Genomic DNA, 20,357 nt, shown 5'->3' on the forward strand with positions numbered 1-20,357 from the left:
TGGCTGGGTTATATCAGGCTTATACTCATACAGTGCTGCATTTCTGGGCATGAAGAGGCCTAAGAACTCTTTCAAATCCAGGCAATAAAGGGGCTCAAAAATTACCTGTTTATGAAACTAACAAATTATTATGGAATCACTGTGAAAAATCTTGGTTGTATTTGGGTGTGTTTACTTTATGAAAATATATCAAGGAGCAGGGATATGCTACCAACTACAGTATTCTTGGGCTTCCCTGGTAGCTCAGATGGTAAAGAATCTGCCTGCATTGTGGGAGACCTGAGTTTGATCCCTGGGTTAGGAAGATCCCCTAGAGGCAGGCATGGCAACCCACTCCAGTATTCTTGCCTAGAGAAGCCCCATGGACATGGTGTTGCAAAGAGTTGGACATGACTGAGCAACTAAGCCTAGCACATCAAGTAGTTCATCTGCAATTTCTGCAATTTTTAAGCATGTGGTCACACTGCAGTATAAAGTTTAAAAATGCTAGACCCATAAGTGAACAATGGCCTGACTTTCAACCACAGCTGTGCATGGAGCACAGGGTAAGAAAAGACTGTAGTAAAGTCAGTGAAGTGAAGTGAAGTGAAGCTGCTCAGTCGTGTCCCAGTCTTTGTGACCCCATGGACTATAAGCCTACCCAGGTTTCTCAGTCTATGGGATTTTCCAGGCAAGAGTACTGAAGTGGGGTGCCTTTTTCTTCTCCAAAGGAAAGTCAGACTACAATACAATTAGCCTCACTGTTCAGGTCACATGACCTTGGGGGTCCCTGCCCCTACTATACACAAAACATGCAGAAGCTGTCAGAATAGGGGAACATTAGAACAGACTCTGAAACACACAGCTTGGGATAAAACCAAGTGATGTTGGGTGCTGTTTTTCAAGACTAGATATTTACTTTAAATTAACAGCCATTATATGGTTCCACGTCCCTAAGAGATAAACTACATAAATCCAGGAGCCAAGGGTGAGAGTTCTCTCTGAAGGATACTAGAAGCCACCTTCTCACCAGAGCTCCTGATTATCCACTGGGGATTTATGTTTTCCATTCCCATAACTCCCCACAGTGTCTGGGGAAGTGGAGATCCTGGTGTCTATGGTGGAGTGAGTTTAGGAAGGCAACCCCTACCAGGGGACCATGAAAAATTCTACTAAATATAATGTTATACCTGCCATCATCCAGTTATTTTTGGATTCCCATGCCAGTAGTCTAGCAGGCAAAGAAAGGAGCCACTATACCGGTAAGGGTGATAACTCTGATTATCACCGAGGAGCTAGAGTTGCTACTGCACATGCGGAGCAGGGAGGCATATATTTGTATGTCAAGGGATTCACCAGGGAGTCAAGAAATGATGCTCTCATGACTGCTAACAAGCATAAGTAGGTGGCCGAAGTAACCACATTCTGATCAAGGAATGGCAGTCATGGTTCAGCATCTCAAGGAGGGTCTCAACGTCTGTGCTAGGTAAGCAACACACTCAACAGATGACCGAGGGGGAGGGGAAGCCAGAATAAGTGGTAGAGGAATATAATGATGATGAGAACTTGCAGACTCAGGAATAACGACAGCCAGGGATATGCTAGTTTGTCCCATTAACTCAAGAATAATAAAACTGTTTTTGTTTTTTTTTTTTCCACCAGCCATCACACCTTGAAGAATCAACGATAAAGTCCAGAGAACTTAAATAACGAGTAGCGGATGTCAGTGGTACCAGGGTTAGCCCAAATGTCAGTGTCCCCACGTCCTCTTGCCCTTCCCACTCAGTTGGCACTGACCTGCCTTATGCTGTCAGAATCTGCATTTCTCTACCTTCCAACAAGGCAGGTTGGAAGTGCCAGCAAATTAACACCTCCAGAGTACCCTTCAGCCGATAACTGAAGAAAGTTTCTAATAAATTCATCAGCATATTTGTTCCTTTGGCAGAATAACTCTGTGAGATGCCTTTCAAACTGGCTCCAAGAATTTCCCCAGAAGGTTTAAGTTCCAGTTACTCCTATGATTACACTGCTCTTGATCTGCTGTCTTTCTTTGTCTCATCTACTCCCATCGAGTGTTTCTTCCACTTAGAAAATAAACTATTCTCACCTCAATCCTTGTCTCGAGGACTGCTTCTTGGGGAAATATAAAATAAGACATCAGGAGTCATGTATGGATGTGAGAGCTGGACCATAAAGAAGGCTGAGCACTAAAAAATTGATGCTTTTAAACTGTGGTGCTGGAGCAGACTCTTGAGTGTCCCTTGGACAGCAAGGAGATCAAAACAGTTAATCCTGAAGTCAGTCAGTCCTGAATACTCATTGGAAGGACTGATATGGAAGCTTAAGCTCCAATACTTTAGCCACCTGATGTGAAGAGCTGACTCACCAGAAAAGACTCTGATGTTGGGATTGATTGAGGGCAAGAGGAGAAGGGGGCGACAGAGGATGAGATGGTTAGATGCATTATCAACTCAATGAACATGAGCTTGAGCAAACTCTGGGAGTTAGTGAAGGAAAGGGAGGCCTGGCATACTGCAGTCCACTGGGTTGCAGAGAGTCGGACACGACTGAGCGACTGAACAACAGAAAATAAGACATGCATGGAGGCACTTGGGATTTATCTCAGTGTTTGTTTCAGGAAAACTGAGAAAATACAGTAAGGTCATTTAGCTAATAAACATGGCAACTGGACTTTGAACCCAGGTTTTCCTGACTTTAAAATCCTTGGCTATTCCACTACCCTGTGTTTCTTTCATTCAACCTGGTTGATATTTGGTGGGTATGTTGTAATTTTCAGCCTTGAGGATGTTTGGCTCTATTCAACTTCCTTGATTGAGGATACCAAATTTTTGACCCAAACTCAGGTTTGTGGTCTCAAGGCTGATTCCCAAATTGGAGCCATGTTATTTAATGGGGGACTGATTTTGACCAGATGGTTCCTGTCATGGATTACTGGGTCAAATTTATACCAGAGACCGTAAGTTAAATGATTCAGAGAACAAAGGCAAGGGCATAACTAAAGAGAAACCGAGTAAAAGCCCTAAAGTAGGAAAATGAAAGCAGAGAAGGAAAAGCTGTATTACCATTCTACTTTTGCCTTTCCAAAACTAATCCTTCCAAATCGTGCTAGGAAAATAAGACAAATATTTAAAGCAGTTCTATCATCTTTCTCTTTAGTACCTAGGAAAAGAGCTTGAGGAGATAAAAAATCCAAAATATTTGCTGCACCATTTCAATCAAGAATGTACAAATTATATGTACTTATAACATTGAAAATGCTTGCATACATTTTAATCTATATAATGGGTATAGCCAAGTCTCTATGATCTTTATAATTACAGATGATTCAATAAATAGAAATAAGACAGGGTTCATCTGCACATTTATATATAGGGTTTGCTTTGATTTTTAATAACTTTATCCACCTAGGTAGATGGATACTCTTACACAGTCTCATTTTTTTCAGAGTTGACAGTATCTACAATAATGGGTACACAACTTAAAGAACAAGTGTTTGACCTGTAAAGACCTAAATTATTTCTTGATTTCAGTAAACTAAACTTTTTCACTTAGGATGACCCTATTTCTCAAAAATCATCTGAAGATATATTAGTGCCCCAAATTCATAGCCCCAGCTTCACACTTTAGAGTTACACAAGTTAGTGTATCTTATTTCTAAAAAACATGTGAGAATCTAATTTTAATTTTAAAAACAATACTTCATGCCAACGATTACTTCTGAACTCCCCCAGAAGTGCTATTCTAGCACCTGGGGCACTAAGATACTGGATCCTACTGACTCACTCAACCATCCCTTTAGAGGACCAGAAGTTATCTCTCTGGGGTCCTTTAACTATTACTGGTTCTTATCTGCTGCTGCTGCTGCTGCTGCTGCTAAGTCGCTTCAGTAGTGTCTGACCCTGTGCGACCCCACAGATGGCAGCCCACCAGGCTCCCCCGTCCCTGGGATTCTCCAGGCAAGAACACTGGAGTGGGTTGCTATTTCCTTCTCCAATGCATGAAAGTGAGAAGTGAAAGTGAAGTCGCTCAGTCGTGTGCGACTCGTAGTGATCCCATGACTGCAGCCTACCAAGCTCCTCCACCCATGGGATTTTCCAGGCAAGAGTACTGGAATGGGGTGCCACTGCCTTCTCTGGTCCTTGTCTACCACATAATAATACCTTATTAGAGGAGTTCAAGAAAGGTCTCTTCTGACATCACACTTCTGATATGAGACCCCACGAGAAAGTAGTTCAATAATCTTTCCACTTTATCACACTTCGAGTTGGCTTTTTAACATGTTTGGATAACTGATAAGATCTGCCACTTTCTGAAACATAGTTCTTTCCTAACACAGCAGCATTGAATGACTGTTAAGTAAGCACTTACGTGGTGGGTGCTGTGTAGGCATCTAGCTAATTAAATCCTCATGACTCTGTCATGGGAATATCTCAGAAGCTAAGAAAAGATGTTACAAGACCATGAGAAGTAGACCATGGTATCGCACCCTGTTTTCAGGTGGATAGATATGATCATATTGTATTTATATCTCAATTTCCTCACAAAGATACAAGCTATTTAACTTTCCAAAATTACAAAACTATACAAGTCTGCAAACCTGTCTGACTAATCTGAAAACCTATAGTTGTCTTTTATCTTCTCATTGCTGGCTCCATTGCTATATTCTTTTTTATATAATACATTCAAGCCATAATAGAAAAGGAAAGATATGAAGAAATATGTAGCTTCATCAAGTATCCAGCTCACCTGACACTTTCACTTCTTTTAATAACTGCTCCACAAACATGGCTTTTTCTCTGAAAATCTTTTCAAAGATCCAGCTGCTTGTCCATCCACACTCTGGAACAGCCATGTAAGAGCTTTGGTGTTCAAAAATCTCTCATTACTTCTCCCCTGACTGTTGGCTCTATGTCAAAGCTTGGCATCTCATCAGAGTACAAGTTCTCTAAGCCTTTTTCTTCAGTGCTGTGGAACAGCCTGACAGCAGCTGCTGGGAGACCAAAGTTCTCTTTTGTCCTCCTCCCCAGATGTTCAGCCCTAGGTTACTAGAAGACACCTCCTCAATAGACCATTTTTCCCATCACTGAGCTTTACCACTCAGATCAAATGTTTGAAAAGAGTTAAATGTACCATTTAAAGTGGTACTATCTGAAACTATGCTACAATAACTCATTTGTTCCTTAATCCACTTATTCAGTAAACTAATATTTGCTGGCTGATTTCTAGGTGCAAGGTGACAGAGACACAACAATAAGTAAAAAAAAAAAAAAGTCGCTATTTTTACAGAATTTAGTGGGGAATACATATATAGTTTAAATGGTCATACAAATAAAGATGAAATTACAACTATGAAAACTCAATCAAGGAAAAGCACACAATGCTACTAGAAGATGTAGTAAGAAGTAAACTAGTCTTTGGGGTTGATGAAAAGCTTCCCTACAGAAGTCACGCCAGAGCTGAGATATGAAATTACATTGACATTAACTAAGTGAAAGAAGAAGAAGGCCTTTCAGGGTAAGGTAAGGCATGTGCAAAGATCCTGTGGCAAAAAGGAATATTTTGTGGCAAGAAAGTGTAAAAAAGGCTAATGAGTGAAAAGCAAAAATCACAGGCTAGTGTGGTATGAGAAAAGGTTGCAAAGATGGGTGAGCCACATCTACGTAGGTTTTACAGGCCATGGTAAATTTTGTGTGCATGTTGAAGGATAAAGAGGAATTCGTGAATGATAAAATTTAGTTTTGAAAATAGCTTTGGATTTGAGAAGTCTCTGGCTGTAGTTTGGAGAATATTAGAAATGGAAGCCAACACATACATAGGAGGAAACAGAGGTGTCATTGCAGTAGTCAGGAAAGAGACGAAGCACTAAGGCAAGGGTGGCACTATGGATAGCAGATATTAGGAGCTAAAATTAACTAGACTTAGTATGAGCTGGGAGAAGGCAATGGCACCCACTCCAGTACTCTTGCCTGGAAAATCCCATGGACGGAGGAGCCTGGTAGGCTGCAGTCCATGGGGTCGCTAAGAGTCGGACATGACTGAGTGACTTCACTTTCACTTTTCACTTTCATGGGTTGGAGAAGGAAATGGCAACCCACTCCAGTATTCTTGCCTGGAGAATCCCAGGGACAGGGCAGCCTGGTGGCCTGCCGTCTATGGGGTCGCACAGAGTCGGACACGACTGAAGTGACTCAGCAGCAGTATGAACTGGATCTCTTGGAGAAAAGGAGGGAAGTGTTCAGGATGCCTCCTGGTGTCAGGCTTATACAACCATGTGTGTGCATGTGTGCTAAAATGCATCAGTCGTGTCCGACACTTTGCGACCCCATGGACTGTAGCTCACCAGGCTCCTCTGTCCATGGGATTCTTCAGGCAAGAATATTTGAGTTGGCTGCCATGACCCCCTCCACAGGAGATCTTCCTGACCCAGGGATCAAACCCGTGTCTGTCTCCTGCATTAGCAGGTGGCTTCTTTAGCACTCGGGCCACCTGGGAAGCCTCTATACAACCACGTGCAGGTACAATAAATCAAGATGGAAATAAAATAAAAGAGGATCAGTTGGGAGGGGAGTTTCCTAAGTTCAAATATGGTCATATTGAGCTTGAGGTCTGTGTGTGTTCACTGGGTATAAATCTAAAGAAGACATTCATGTATGAGTCACACACGAGTTAGTAGGTCTGCAGTCCTAGGAGAGATTAAAACTAGAGATATGGATTTGGGGGCAATTCAAAGTACATGAAACCACAGGCATGTGTGACTTCACCTAGAAAAGGTTCTATGATAGAATGCTAAAGATGCTCAATATTTAATGGCCAAAGTAGATGAACCTGCAAAGGAGACAGAGAAATTTTATTGCCCATCTTTTTCCTTTAACACCTAGCACATGCCTTACTTGGAGAAAAATTTTAAAATGCATTTACTGAAAGGATGAAGTGAATACATCTTGGTAAATTGCACAAAGGAAAAGACTCACATGGCATATAGTATAATGAAGCTAAAGGTAGCTTAATATTTAGGCAGTGGCGAAAAAAAGGATATGAATCCAAAACAGGATTACATTGAGTAAAACCATAATGAAAACAAAAGCATAGTAGGAAGAAATATCTACAGCTCAGAATGGACTGGCCATGAATCAAAACATCATGTTGTCATCATAAAAGAAAATGAGCAGTGTAAAATGAATGGACTGTTTACTCACACTGATTATGCTACTTGGATTCAGTGTATGGTTATGACCTACTTAGCTAAGGAAGACCTGAAAAGTATTTGGAAATATTTAAAGAACCACAAGATGATGAAAGTTGGGAAAATAAATAAAAAACATTATACTGCAACAATGGTATAATTGACTAAGATAATGTTTTTTCTTCAACATTTATATGAAAGCACAATATGCTGTCATAGTATCAATCCTGAGATTAATATATTCTCCACATGCCTTAGTTTAATCTAGTATGAAACTGATTGCCCTTTCTAAATCAACTCACATTGCTAGCCTACTACTGCTAGGGATAATGAATACAGTACATTTTACTTATTGCCTTGAAAATACATATACTTTCCCTAAAGTAAACTCTTCTAAACTATTCCAGGAGTTCTAGAAGAACATGAACAATTCTATTTTTACCAATTTATACACTTCATAGGCTTTCTCTAGAAATCCTATAGACAAATCTATGATGCATACAGCTATTTATGCATCTGTAACTCTTGTTGTAAGTCTCAATCTTATGTCCTCCTTGCTCTGCCTCTTCCTTCTCACTTACTTTTAATTCATTATCTTAATATACTTAATATTGTTAAAAGTCAACTTAAATCTCTCTGAAACAATGCACAGCTGTAAATAAATAAGCAAATAGGTGATTAAATTCCTAAGATGCATCATAATTAAATATTTTGTCTCAGCCTCACCCTTTCAAAATAAAAATCACAATCTATTTTCAGTTCTTCATTATTTAACCCATATGTGTTTCCCTGAACAGTTCATTTTAGTTACTAAGGTGAGGGATGGAGTTTGGAGCCTAATTTGCGGGGTAAAAACACAGAAACAGCTGATATATGTGAGGAAAGGGAAAGGTGAAATTTTTAAGGTTACATGATGGTAGCCTAGGAATTCCCACTGCAATGCTTGACAGATGCAAATCAATAAGATGAGTTATTCTGAAATTACTTTTATTGCTATCCTGGCTTCCTCTGACTGTACCACTCCTCTGAACATGTTGGATCATAAATCATGTGGATCGGGTCTTCCTAAGCAGATTATATAGGAAGATTAGAGAGAATAACTGTCAGGAAGTCAGGGTAGAGGGGCTCATACTGTACTTGTGTGCGGAATTCAAAAAGGCAAAAGAGAGAAACAAAGGCATTTCAGGAGAGAAAATGAGATTAAAAAAAAGACTGAAAGCTAAGGACAGGCAATAAGTAAAAGCAAAAACTGTAGAATAACTATGTCTTAAAGACAAGAGAAGAGACTGAGAAGTAGAGCAGAGAAGAGTGCTGGGTGCCCCAGGAAACAAGCCAGGCAGGGTGGGAGAGGCAGAGGCTCTTCTTGAGCGGTAGAACGGTATTTTTGTTGTTGTTAGTCCCTCAGTCGGGTCCGACTCTTTGTGACCCCGTGGACCGTAGCCCACCAGGCTCATCTGTCTGTGGGATTCTCCAGGCAAGAATACTGGAGTGGGTTGCCATTTCCTTTCCTGAGAATGGTATTTAATATAAAACATATTAAATAATAGTAAAAATAGTCCATAGTAATAATGGACCAAGGTTGTTGTGATGTGTTGGAGAGAAAGACTGACTGGATCTAAAAGAACTATGGGGATGAATCAATTGAATGTGATAATACACTAGGAACAGGCAACAGAGAGCTCAATGGACCACAGCCATAACATTCAAAGATGCTTGCTCTTTGGAAGGAAAGTTATGGAACCTAGATTGTGTGTTAAAAAGCAGAGACATCACTTTGCTGACAAAGATCCATATAGTCAAGGCTATGGCTTTTCCAGTAGTCATGTATGGATGTGAGAGTTGGACCATAAAAAAGGCTGAGCGCCAAAGAACTGATGCTTTCAAACTGTGGTGCTAGAGAAGACTCTTGAGAATCCTTTAGACAGCAAGAAGATCAAACCAGTCAATCCTAAAGGAAATCAGTCCTGAATACTCATTGGAAGAACTGATGCTGAAGCTCCTATACTTTGGCCATCTGATGGGAAGGGCTGATTCACTGGAAAAGACCCTGATCCTGGGAAAGATGGAGGGCAAGAGGAGAAGGGGGTGACAAAGGATGAGATGGCTGAATGGCATCACTGACTCAAGGGACATGAGTTTGAGCAAGCTCTGGGAGAGGTGAAGGATAGGGATGCCTGGTGTGCTCCTAATAGAAAAGACACCATGCTGAGAGGACAAGGGAAGAGTAAAAAGAAGGATCCGTGAGGACATCACGCTGGATTTCCAGTAATATGGTGGTTAGCTCAAGAAATATGGACAGCCAGACACAGGATACTGGAGTAAAGGAAGTGCCCAGAGCTAGAAATCCTCTGTACAGAGGCTCTAGGGTAATACATGTAGATCAAAGAACTCCAAAAAATGAGGTTTCTCTTTCATTTAAAAATTTATTTTTACCTTAATAAAATTAAGCTGCTTTCATTACAGGAAATTTGGAAAATGCACAGATAAAAATTAAAATCAATCACAATCTTATAATACAAAGATGCAAAGTAAAAGTTCTCTAATGTAGAGTTCATATACCCTTTCAATATTTGTTTTTCTATACATCCTATTTTCGGGCTATACGTAGAGTAGTATGGCATAGCTTGTGCATGTGTGGGTGCAGTCACTTCAGTCATGTCTGACTCTTTGTGACCCTATGGAGTGTAGCCCCTGGGTGCCTCTATCCATGGGATTCTCTAGCAAGAACACTGGAGTGGGTTGCCATGCCCTCCCCAGGCGATCTTCCCCACCCAGGGATGGAACCTATGTCTCTTATGTCTCCTGCATCGGCAGGCAGGTTCTTTACCACTACCACCACCTGGGAAGCTGGTATGTTCGGCATATCTCAATTGTGTCCCATCTTCCAATACGTGTTCATCCCTTGGGAAACAGGGGTTCTCATAACCTGTAAGTTTGGGGGATTTTACACTAGATCCCTCCTTCAGGTAAACACCATATAGGTTAGTATATCAGAGCTCCTGCAAGTAGAACCATAAAAAGATACTTTACACAATGAATAACTGACAATCTTAGGTTTTTCTTAAATGCCTGTTAACATCACCCTCAACTGCTCTCCCTTTGAACGGTGGAGGGGCAGCTGTCTGGTGCTTGGGCTTTAGGAGCAGACAAGCTGAGCTTCAGAGTCTGTCTCCTAGATTTAGACAGCTCTCTTCAGCAAGTTGCTACCTGCACATCACTTTACTCTCCATGAAAGCAGACTTCACAGACTGGGTGTGAGGCTTGAAAGAGATAACGTTCACGAAGGACTGGGCATGTCAGTTTGAGAGTTATCACTCTGAAGCCTGGGTTGGCTTTGATTACTGCATCATTACTAAGCTGCAGTTTTCCCATAACTATAAATTGCAATGATTTGCCATTTAATATTTTTCAAAATCAACCTTTTTAATGACTCCACAGTCGTCTATCACACGGCTAATCCATAAGTGAGTTGTCTAATTGCATACTGTGAGACATTCATTTCCATTTTTTCCTTTCACAAATAATACATTGATGAATATCCTTGTATATGAAACTTTCTCAACAGCTCTGATTAATTCTTATGATTGATTCCTAGAAATAGAATTGCTGGATAAAGGGCTATAATATTTTTAAGGTTTTTGATACAGTTTATTATATTGCCCTCCAGAAAACATATCCGGTTGCATTTCCACTGTGAGCTGCGTAGTTACCAGCATGTTCTAGTCTTTTTTGAAGGTCATAGTAAAGATAGCTTGCCATAATCAAGCAGAAATAAAGAAAAGTCTTGTTACATGAAAAGGCATTTGAAAGATAAACCCATTGACCCTCTGACTCCCCAGGCTCTAGATGGCTGAACAGAACAAACCTGGAGGTGGAATTCTTCCAGAGCTATGCTTAAAGAAGTAACTCCAATGATTACAGGTTAAGATAAAAGCAGATAATAAAGATAGATTAAAGCAAATGTGATCGTAACATGAGAGCAAGTATGTTTAGAAGTTTGAGAACTCATCACAATGACACATGCTGTTTGCTTAAGTCACGTTATAAAAGATCCAGTTCCTTCAGGTGTTTGCACTAATGTATATCAAAGTCAGTTCTTTAATTCTCAAAGACATAAGAGTATATTTTCATGCCAGCTGCAGCGTATGGAGATGACAGAGTATTAAAGGCTTTCATCATAAGGAATTGATGGGATCAGTCATAAGGAATTGTTCAGGGATGGTGAAAATATTTTATATGTAAGTCAAATAACAATACTTTGAGGTCCTTGAAGGTAGGAGGATAAATATCTCATTAATCTCGGATTCCCCATTACGTGCAAGGGGACAGGCACACGACAGGTAAGCAGTTAACCTTTACCGTGTCTGTAGAGACTTCTGAAAGAGGTTTTCTTGCCCTCTTTTTCCGGGTGGGACTCTTGTTCTTCAAGAGAGAAATACAGCCAGTCCATTTATATGGTGAGATCACTAACAGTGTATTTCCAAGATGAATCAAGAATGTGCAAGAATTAACAATATCTCCTTCAGCTCTACATGATATATTTATTCACAGATACCAAGGAAAGGGACTTTCCAATGATATATTCAGCAAAGACTCAAACTGACATTACACGTAATGCCACAAAATGTCATCAGATTACTCTGGAAGTACGTTTCATGCTTTAAATGATTTTTCTTACGTTTAAATGCCGTTGATTAAATAATAAAAGTGAAAGACCCTATTCATAATTTTAAAAGTTACTCCTCTCTCAAAACTCTTACCTCAGGCTCTGAGTGAGTTACATGAATTATCCAAGATTATTGCTTTTTTTGCTTTTTTTTTTTTTGACAATTAGTTGGAGAACTGTCACATCCCCAGTCATAGATCAAGAATGAATTTTAAAATGGCTAGGCAATTGGCTAAAATAAAAACTAAATTCCAAAAAATTCACATTTCTCTATCACTTTAGTAAAGCTATGTTAGGAGCATGATTGTGAGGCCTGTATCTTGGCTTCTTGGGCTCAAAAAGGACATACACTCTTTACTTACCTGTGTAGTATCAAAAGTTTTGAGTTCTTTTTGTAAGATGTATTTACCTCCATGGATAAGAGTTTCTATTAAATGTCAAAGGAATCAAAGAACCATTGATGGTATAGTTTTTACAGGTCCTCACCTGAGTAAAGAAGGGTAGAAATGGGATATACAGGAAAGCCAATGTAATGGTTGCTTGAAAATTGGCTTCAAGGAATCTGAAGAAGAATCGCCCAGGCCATGCTGAAAAGTCCTAGTGAAATAAAAATCATTATTTCAGAATATACAGGAAATATTAAGACCATCAGAACCCATTTTTTTCTTAGTATTTAAAGTTAACTGATTTTATACAAAACAGTATTGTGCTAGAATGAACAAACGCACCCACTTGGTATTTATAATTTAACAGATGATTCAGAGGCCTCTGTGAAACAATCTTTACACTTGGGAAGATATGATGATACCATTATCATTTCATTTTTTAAAAGATTCACATTATGAAATTTATAAAAAATGTATCAAAATGGTAAAATGAATACCACTCATTTCGCCCTCCCTCACCTGGAACCTAATAAATGTCAATATTTTGTCATTTTTGCTTCAATACTGTAAAAATGATTAGCATAAGGGTACTTCTTTTTATTCTTTAAAATGATATATAAATATTAAACAATTAACAATAATTTATAATTAATTTTTTATGCTCCTATGGGCTTACAGAAGGCAAATAAAGAAGAATTTAACTGTAAAATATAGGACGGTGACTTCAAAATTAGAACAATTTGGCCAGAATAACTGGTCTACAACTACCTTTGGAGAAGTAACTGTAACATTTTTCTAGGCTGGCCCCAATTCAACAATAAATCTTGAGGTAATACGAAAGGATTTGTTACATAAAATCTTTAGTAGATAGCTTGGATAATAAAATATTTATAATAACAGAAAACTATATTTGCCTTCCTGCATAGAGTTAAGAGTCACAACTGGGAGTATTTGAGAAATGGAATTGTTTGAAGTGGTGCTGTCCCTCTTCATCTAGAGTACAAGAGCAATAGCATTTTTTAAATAATATGTAGAAAGGAATTCCACTTTGAAAACCCATCCCTGTCTTTACATCCTCCTTCCTGTTTCTTATATCCTCACATTCCCAAATTTGACCTGCCTCTCCACTGTTTGTCTGGCCAAATTGAACACCTTCTCATTAAAGATACTTTGACATTTTTTTAGACTTTTAATAGATCTCCTCTTTGAAAGCCATTTTTTTTTCCTCAGTAAATTTCAGATAGAACAAAATTCCTTAAATAGGCTTCAAAATGAGGCTGTCCTATTTCCATCCCATACCTTCCACCGTGTGAACCAGAGAAACAGGCACAGGCTAGGTCAGGACACCAAGACATGCTTTTCTCAAGAGTCTGGACTATGTATTAGCGATGAGGAATCACGGTTATAGCATAGGAGTCTTATCAGTTGTTTTACATTTTAGAAAAATCACTTGTGCACTAGTGAGGAAAGTTGATCGTAGAGATTAGGGCTAAAGGAAGGGAGAGAATAAAGATGATATTTCAGTAAACCAGGCAGAAGAAAAGTCCTAAACCAAAGTAAGAAGCAGAGGAGATAGTGTGTATGGGACAAATATAAAAATATATAAAACTAATAAAATTAACAATATTCATTCCCTAATAACATGGGGATGGAGACAGCAGAAGGGAGGAGGGAGAAGGCAGAAGATAAAAGGAGAAATCTGGATGACTCGCTCTGCCCTTATTGGCTTTGCTTCTTGTTAGGACTTTACCACCTGTCCTTTTACATTCACTTCTTGCTGCCTGCTCCATACCCAAGGGGAGGGTCATAGAAGATCATAATGCACCTGCCTGGGAATGCACAGGAGTTCTGGAGCCCGGCATCCTGGGCTGGAATCTTGGGTGGGGTCTTTATTAGATGTGTAGTGTTGTTTTGCAATTGTGATGATTGAGATGATGCATACACAGCCCTTGGCAAAGTGCCTGTGCATAACAAGGGCTCAGCAAATGTCAAGTAATACCAGGATGGTAACAACTGTAGCAGATACTTCTCGAGAAGGTCTACCACTACCTCAGAACTGACATGGAATACTTGATAGTCTAAATGATTGTCTAGGTACAGTTGTATCCTCAACATTAGGAAAAATAATGGAGGATCTAATAATAATAAAATGGTTATTTGGTGCCAAAATTCTTAGACTACAAACCACTGGCAATGCAATACTTGCCAGAACATTTCTGCCAGTCCCTAAACTCTTCCCCTCCACTGACAGTTGGCTGGTAACAGTAAGGTTATTTGGCAATAATAAATGTTACGGCAGATGTTTATGGTCTCAGAGGAGGTGGGATCTGTATGAGCATTTAATTCCACAGCAAGATCCCAAATTAGTTTCATTATTCTGGAGAGTATAACAGGGTGAAAATTGGCCCACAAGCCTCCATGGGAAAATGAAATGATGATCTAGCTATTAGATAACCTCTAATGATGTCTTGGTGTACAGTTAAAATAGAAGATGCTCTAAATAATTCATAGTGGAGAGTAAAATACAACCGTATGAGCAACAGAATAAGAACTTTGATATTGCAAATGTGGATACTCCTTTAAAAACAGGTAATTGTTCGTAGGTTGAAGTAGAATACATTTTCTCAGCTTTCCAAATTAGTGGCCTCTTAAAGGGAAAACTATAAATTTGGGGAAATTCCTTGCCTTGCCTCCAATGTCACACCCCTTCTCTATTGTTAACGTCATACTGGCTCTGGGTTGATCACACCACCCCACTTGAGCACATTATACCAGATTCTGTCTCTTTGGTTTCCTCATCTACACATGTTGCCTTCTTTCATTTTCTCATTAACAACACTGACTCCTTAGCCTTATGTAGCCAGTTGCTGCTAGAATAAAATAAATTCAATGCATATCCAAAAGTAGGATACGCTAAAAAGAGTTAGCTGGGTTTTATGCTTCTCTTGTGCCACCCTGCTTTTGACTGCCCTCCCAGGAGGCTGAGTCCCATGATATGAGGCTATTGAAATAAATCTCCAGGATGGAATTGAGGAAGTCCAAGGATGCAAGTCCACAGGGGCACAGGGTTCAGGTCAAATGTCTGGTATCATCAGTGACTACCATTGGAGGTACTCCATAAATAAAAATAACCAGAGAAGACCACATTTCAGAAGAAGGAGAATTAGCTTGAGACTGAACTACTGAGATAACACTGGAACACCTGAGATAACTGAGGATATATCAGTCCTTCTGATGCCCCTGAAACCATAGTTGACTAACCATGAATATATGGGTGAATGACTGAAAGTCACTTAGTCATGTCTGACTCTTTGCAATCCCATGGACTACAGAGTATGGAATTCTCTAGGCCAGAATACTGGAGTGGGTAGCCTTTCCCTTCTCCAGGGGATCTTTCCAACCCAGGAATTGAAACCAGATCTACTGCATTGCCAGAGAAGGCAATGGTAACCCACTCCAGTAATCTTGCCTGGAAAATCCCATGGACGGAGGAGCCTGGTAGGCTGAAGTCCATGGGGTTGCTATGAGTCGGACACGACTGAGCGACTTCACTTTCACTTTTCACTTTCATGCATTGGAGAAGGAAATGGCAACCCACTCCAGTGTTCTTGCCTGGAGAATCCCAGGGATGGGGGAGCCTGGTGGGCTGCCATCTATGGGGTCGCACAGAGTCAGAAACGACTGAAGTGACTTAGCAGCAGCAGCTACTACTACATTGCAGGCAGATTCTTTACCAGCTGAGCCACAAGGGAAGCCCATGTAGAGATAACCAAATTCAGTCTACTTCACCATTTAAACATAGTTGGAAGTCACTGCTTTTCTTTCATAAAGCAGGGCTACTAGCCCCTTGGCATTAAGTGAAAGAAATCAAGGTAAGATACTTGGAGTACAATAAGGCTTCCTACATTTCTCCTGCCCCTGGGCTTGTGTTTCTCAAGATCGAAAATACATCTTTGAGGTTAGAAAATGATGACCTGAAGTTAGAAAATGACTGCTATAACATTTGGTCTAAAGAAAGTGTTAGTTGCTCAGTTGTATCTGACTCTTTGAGACTCCATGGACTGTAGCCCATCAGGCTCGTCTGTCCATGGACTCCCGGCAGGATATCGGAATGGGTAGCTGTTCCCTCCTCCAGGGGATCTTCTAAACTCAAGGACTGAACCTGGGTCTCCTGCATTACAGGCAGACTCTTTACCATCTGAGCTGCCAAGGAAGCCCCAAGAATAATGGCTGCTGCTGCTGCTGCTGCTAAATCGCTTCAGTGGTGTCCGACTCTGTGCGACCCCATAGACGGCAGCCCACCAGGCTCCTCCGTCCATGGGATCCTCCAGGCAAGAACACTGGAGTGGGTTGCCATTTCCTCCTCCAATGCATAAAAGTGAGAAGTGAAAGTGAAGGCGCTCAGTCGTGTCCGACTCTTAGCAACCCCATGGACTTCAGCCTACCAGGCTCCTCCGTCCATGGGATTTTCCAGGCAAGAGTACTGGAGTGGGGTGCCATTGGGAGCGGGCTGCTATTCCCTTCTCCAGGGGATCTTCCTACAGAGTAAATACTGTTTTTTGTTTTTTTTTAAAGGAGTGAATAAACAGAAGATATTGTCAGACTTTGCTTAGTGAAAAGGAGGGTGAATTACAGGGGCCATCTGTGAAGTCAGTCTTGGGTGGTACAGAGCAAAGGGATAGATTGAAACAGGCCATATGATGAAGAAACAGAACAAGACTTGATCCTAGAGTACCAGGCAGGAACCAGCTACTTAGAGATTCAGGGTACTGGCCTTCCTCAAAACCAATGACTTGCTGTTTACCAGTGTTTTACTCTTTTAAGACCATACATAAAGCGATTTGATTTTAGTTTTGTTTTTTTTTTAATAGTTATTTCCCTCAAAAATAATGTTTAGATGGAAGAGAACAAAGGGAGCCATTTAATCTAAACAAAATGGCTCAGAGACTTAACTCTGTTTACTGGGTCCTTTTGCATTCTGCCAGATACTTCTTTAAAAAGTAAGTGGCTTCCGTGGTGGCTCAGACGGTATAGCGTCTGCCTGCAATGCAGGAGACCTGGGTTTGATTCCTGGGTCGGGAAGACCCCCTGGAGAAGGAAACGGCAATCCACTCCAGCACTCTTGCCTGGAAAATCCCACAGACGGAGGAGCTTGATAAGCTACAGTCCATGGGGTCACAAAGAGTCGGACACGAATGAGCAACTTCACTTCTTCTTCAAAAATACATTTTACATATTTTTGTTTCTATTTCCATCTAGTCCACATTCATTTTTAACAACTTCATTGAGATATATAATTCACAAACCACAATATTTGCTCATTTTAAGTACACAACTAAATGATTTCTACTATATTCACAGTTATGCAACTTTTACTACTATCTAATTTTATACTGGAGAAGGCAATGGCACCCCACTCCAGTACTCTTGCCTGGAAAATCCCATGGAGGGAGGAGCCTGGTAGGCTGCAGTCCATGGGGTCGCGGAGGGTCGGACACGACTGAGCGACTTGACTTTCACTTTTCACTTTCATGCATTGGAGAAGGAAATGGCAACCCACTCCAGTGTTCTTGCCTGGAGAATCCCAGGGACGGGGGAGCCTGTGGGCTGCCGTCTCTGGGGTTGCACAGAGTCGGACACGACTGAAGTGACTTAGCATCAATTTTATACCATTTTCATTAGGTTCAAAAGAAACCCATTCTCCCTTCCTCTCCCGCCCCTGACAATCGCTAATCTATTTTTTGTCTCTATGATAGTCACTCAGTCATGTCCGACTCTGTGACTGCATGTACTATACAGTCCATGGAATTCTCTAGACCAGAATACTTGAGTGGGTAGCCTTTCCCTTCTCCAGGGGATCTTCCCAACCCAGGGATCGAACCCAGGTTTCCCACACTGCAGGCAGATTCTGTACCAGCTGAGCCACCAGGGAAGCCTGACTTTCTGTCTCTATGGATTTGTTTATTCTGGAAGTTTCTAATACGTTGAGTCACACTATATGTACTCTGTGTGTATGGCTTTTTTCACTTAGCATGCAGGTTTTGAGATTCATCCCTGTTGTAGCATCTGTCAGGATTCCATTTCTTTTTAGTAGCTGAATAATATACTACTGTATGGATATGCCACATACTGTTTATCTATTTACCAGCTGATGGACATTTGGGTTCTTTCCACTTTGTACTACTATGAAAAATGCTGCTATGAACTCCTGTGTGCAAATCTTTGCACGGGCATGTGTTTGCATTTCTTTTGTGTATATACCTAAGAGTAAAGTTACTGTGTTTATGACCACATGATGCTCAACATTGTACGTGAGCATCCCCTATGCTTACCATTTTGAGGACCACCTGTCTCCAGTGCACCAGCCATTCTTGAGGTATGAAAGAAAAAGTTTTAGACCAACATGTTCTGTTTCATTAGGGACAGTGAAGTAATTTCAAATAACTAAAGAAATAAACAAGCTAACCTTAAAACTCCCAGCAACCAGTTTGAAACCAAACTACAGAACGAGCACTGAAATACCTTGGAATTTAGTGACTCAAAAGTCATGTGAATGACATCAAGTGAACCCCAAAGATAGGTCTGCCGTTCCCTGGCTCAGTGATCAACATTCTGGCCTATTTCTGATGACCCAGCCTTTGCCTGGCATGTTGGTACTTGCACTGAAATTCATTCTCCCATGTTATTAAGTGAGGTAACACTGGAGACAATCAACTTTCAAAAAGTTTCCACTTTTAATTTTTATAGGACGCGTCAAAACATTTTGAAATATATATAATGTTCAATTTTAACATTAAAAATCTTATCAGACTTTCCTATAACACTTGAGGGTGAATATTTCAACTTGCTCCCTGATGTGACACCTGTGTTTAATCCTGGTGCTTAATCATAGGGCCTAGGGAGGCAAGAGTATTTAATGAGTTGAAACTGAATTGTATTTACCTAAAATTCTAAAAATTAACTTTAATTTGCTAGATAGAAACTAAAACTAACATTCTGTGCAAGCAAATGTAACACATGAAACCACTATTTCGTATGTGTGTGAACGTGCATGGAGTGCACGTCTGAAAGAGCAGCGTGACTGCCTTTATGAAAGAAGATAAGCATAACCACAAGTGATAAGCATTTCGGAAAATATACGGTGAATATTTTATGTTTCAGCAGGTCTCTTTCCCTGGAGGACAAACCTAAAGTACTCCTTTTACAACATCCTAACAGAAATCTACAAAGGGGAGTTAAAAAAGGACACACGTATTTGCAAACACATTTCATTCTTTCTGAAAAGATTTAAAAATCGTATTTCTGCCCTGGGATTTAGTAGTCCTATGCTAAGCTCGGAGAGGAAAATACATTCAGTTTATCTGTCAGAACTACTTGGAATAAAAGCAGTCACCTTCAAGAAAGGCATATCACATAGACTGACAAATGTCAGGCATAGTTTATAAAAATCCAATGCTATCAACATCTGATTGCTACTTTTAACCAATTCCTCAAAGCATATAACCTAATTTTTAAATGTGAGATAGATATACACTTTTTTTTTCTCGAAATGCTAACAATATGACAACTTCATATCCTGGCTGTGAAAAAGAAGCTAAATAAATCAATAGAGTTCTTGCAGCACACACTTTTTTTTTTTTCCTATTAGGTGTGGAACATGTTGCCCTGTAGATTTCCTTTGTCAATAGAAAGCAAAATATATTTTAAAAATTAGATTTATACTCTAGGAAAGCAAATTAAATTTTATACCAACATGAATGGATAAAATCTGTGAAAATTTTTATGATCTGAGAAATAATAAAAAATGAAAGTATATATAGACTTTTATTCATGCTTTAAAGCAAAACCACTATGTTTTATATTAAAAAAAAAAAACAGAGGCAGTGCTTGGTATAAAATGTTCTGCAATTCTGGTTTAAATTAGCAATTTAAATTTGTTGAATGAGGTTACTGTGCAATATCTAATGCACAAATCACAGAGATCTGAGTACTTGTAGAGTTGTTTAAAAATGTATCAAAAGGCCACAGGTTAACAATAATGAATGTATGTTACATTATTATTATTATTAAAATACGCAACCTTTGATGATAATTTATTTGCTTTACAAATGCATTGGGGGGT

General features: G+C 39.9%; 1 protein-coding gene across 1 annotated transcript in view; it reads right to left on the reverse strand.

Annotated features, from left to right (window-relative positions):
- The window catches only part of KIAA0825 (KIAA0825 ortholog), a 429,492-nt gene that overhangs the window by 256,929 nt on the left and 152,206 nt on the right, over nucleotides 1-20,357 (reverse strand). Inside the window, exon 13 of the mRNA XM_010831930.1 lies at nucleotides 12,336-12,446. Within this exon, the coding sequence (XP_010830232.1) occupies nucleotides 12,336-12,446 (111 nt within the window). The remainder of the gene's footprint in view (nucleotides 1-12,335; nucleotides 12,447-20,357) is intronic.

Source organism: Bison bison, unplaced genomic scaffold (genome assembly GCF_000754665.1).
Source record: "Bison bison bison isolate TAMUID 2011002044 unplaced genomic scaffold, Bison_UMD1.0 scf7180017864533, whole genome shotgun sequence".
In the NCBI taxonomy this organism is placed as follows: domain Eukaryota; kingdom Metazoa; phylum Chordata; class Mammalia; order Artiodactyla; family Bovidae; genus Bison; species Bison bison.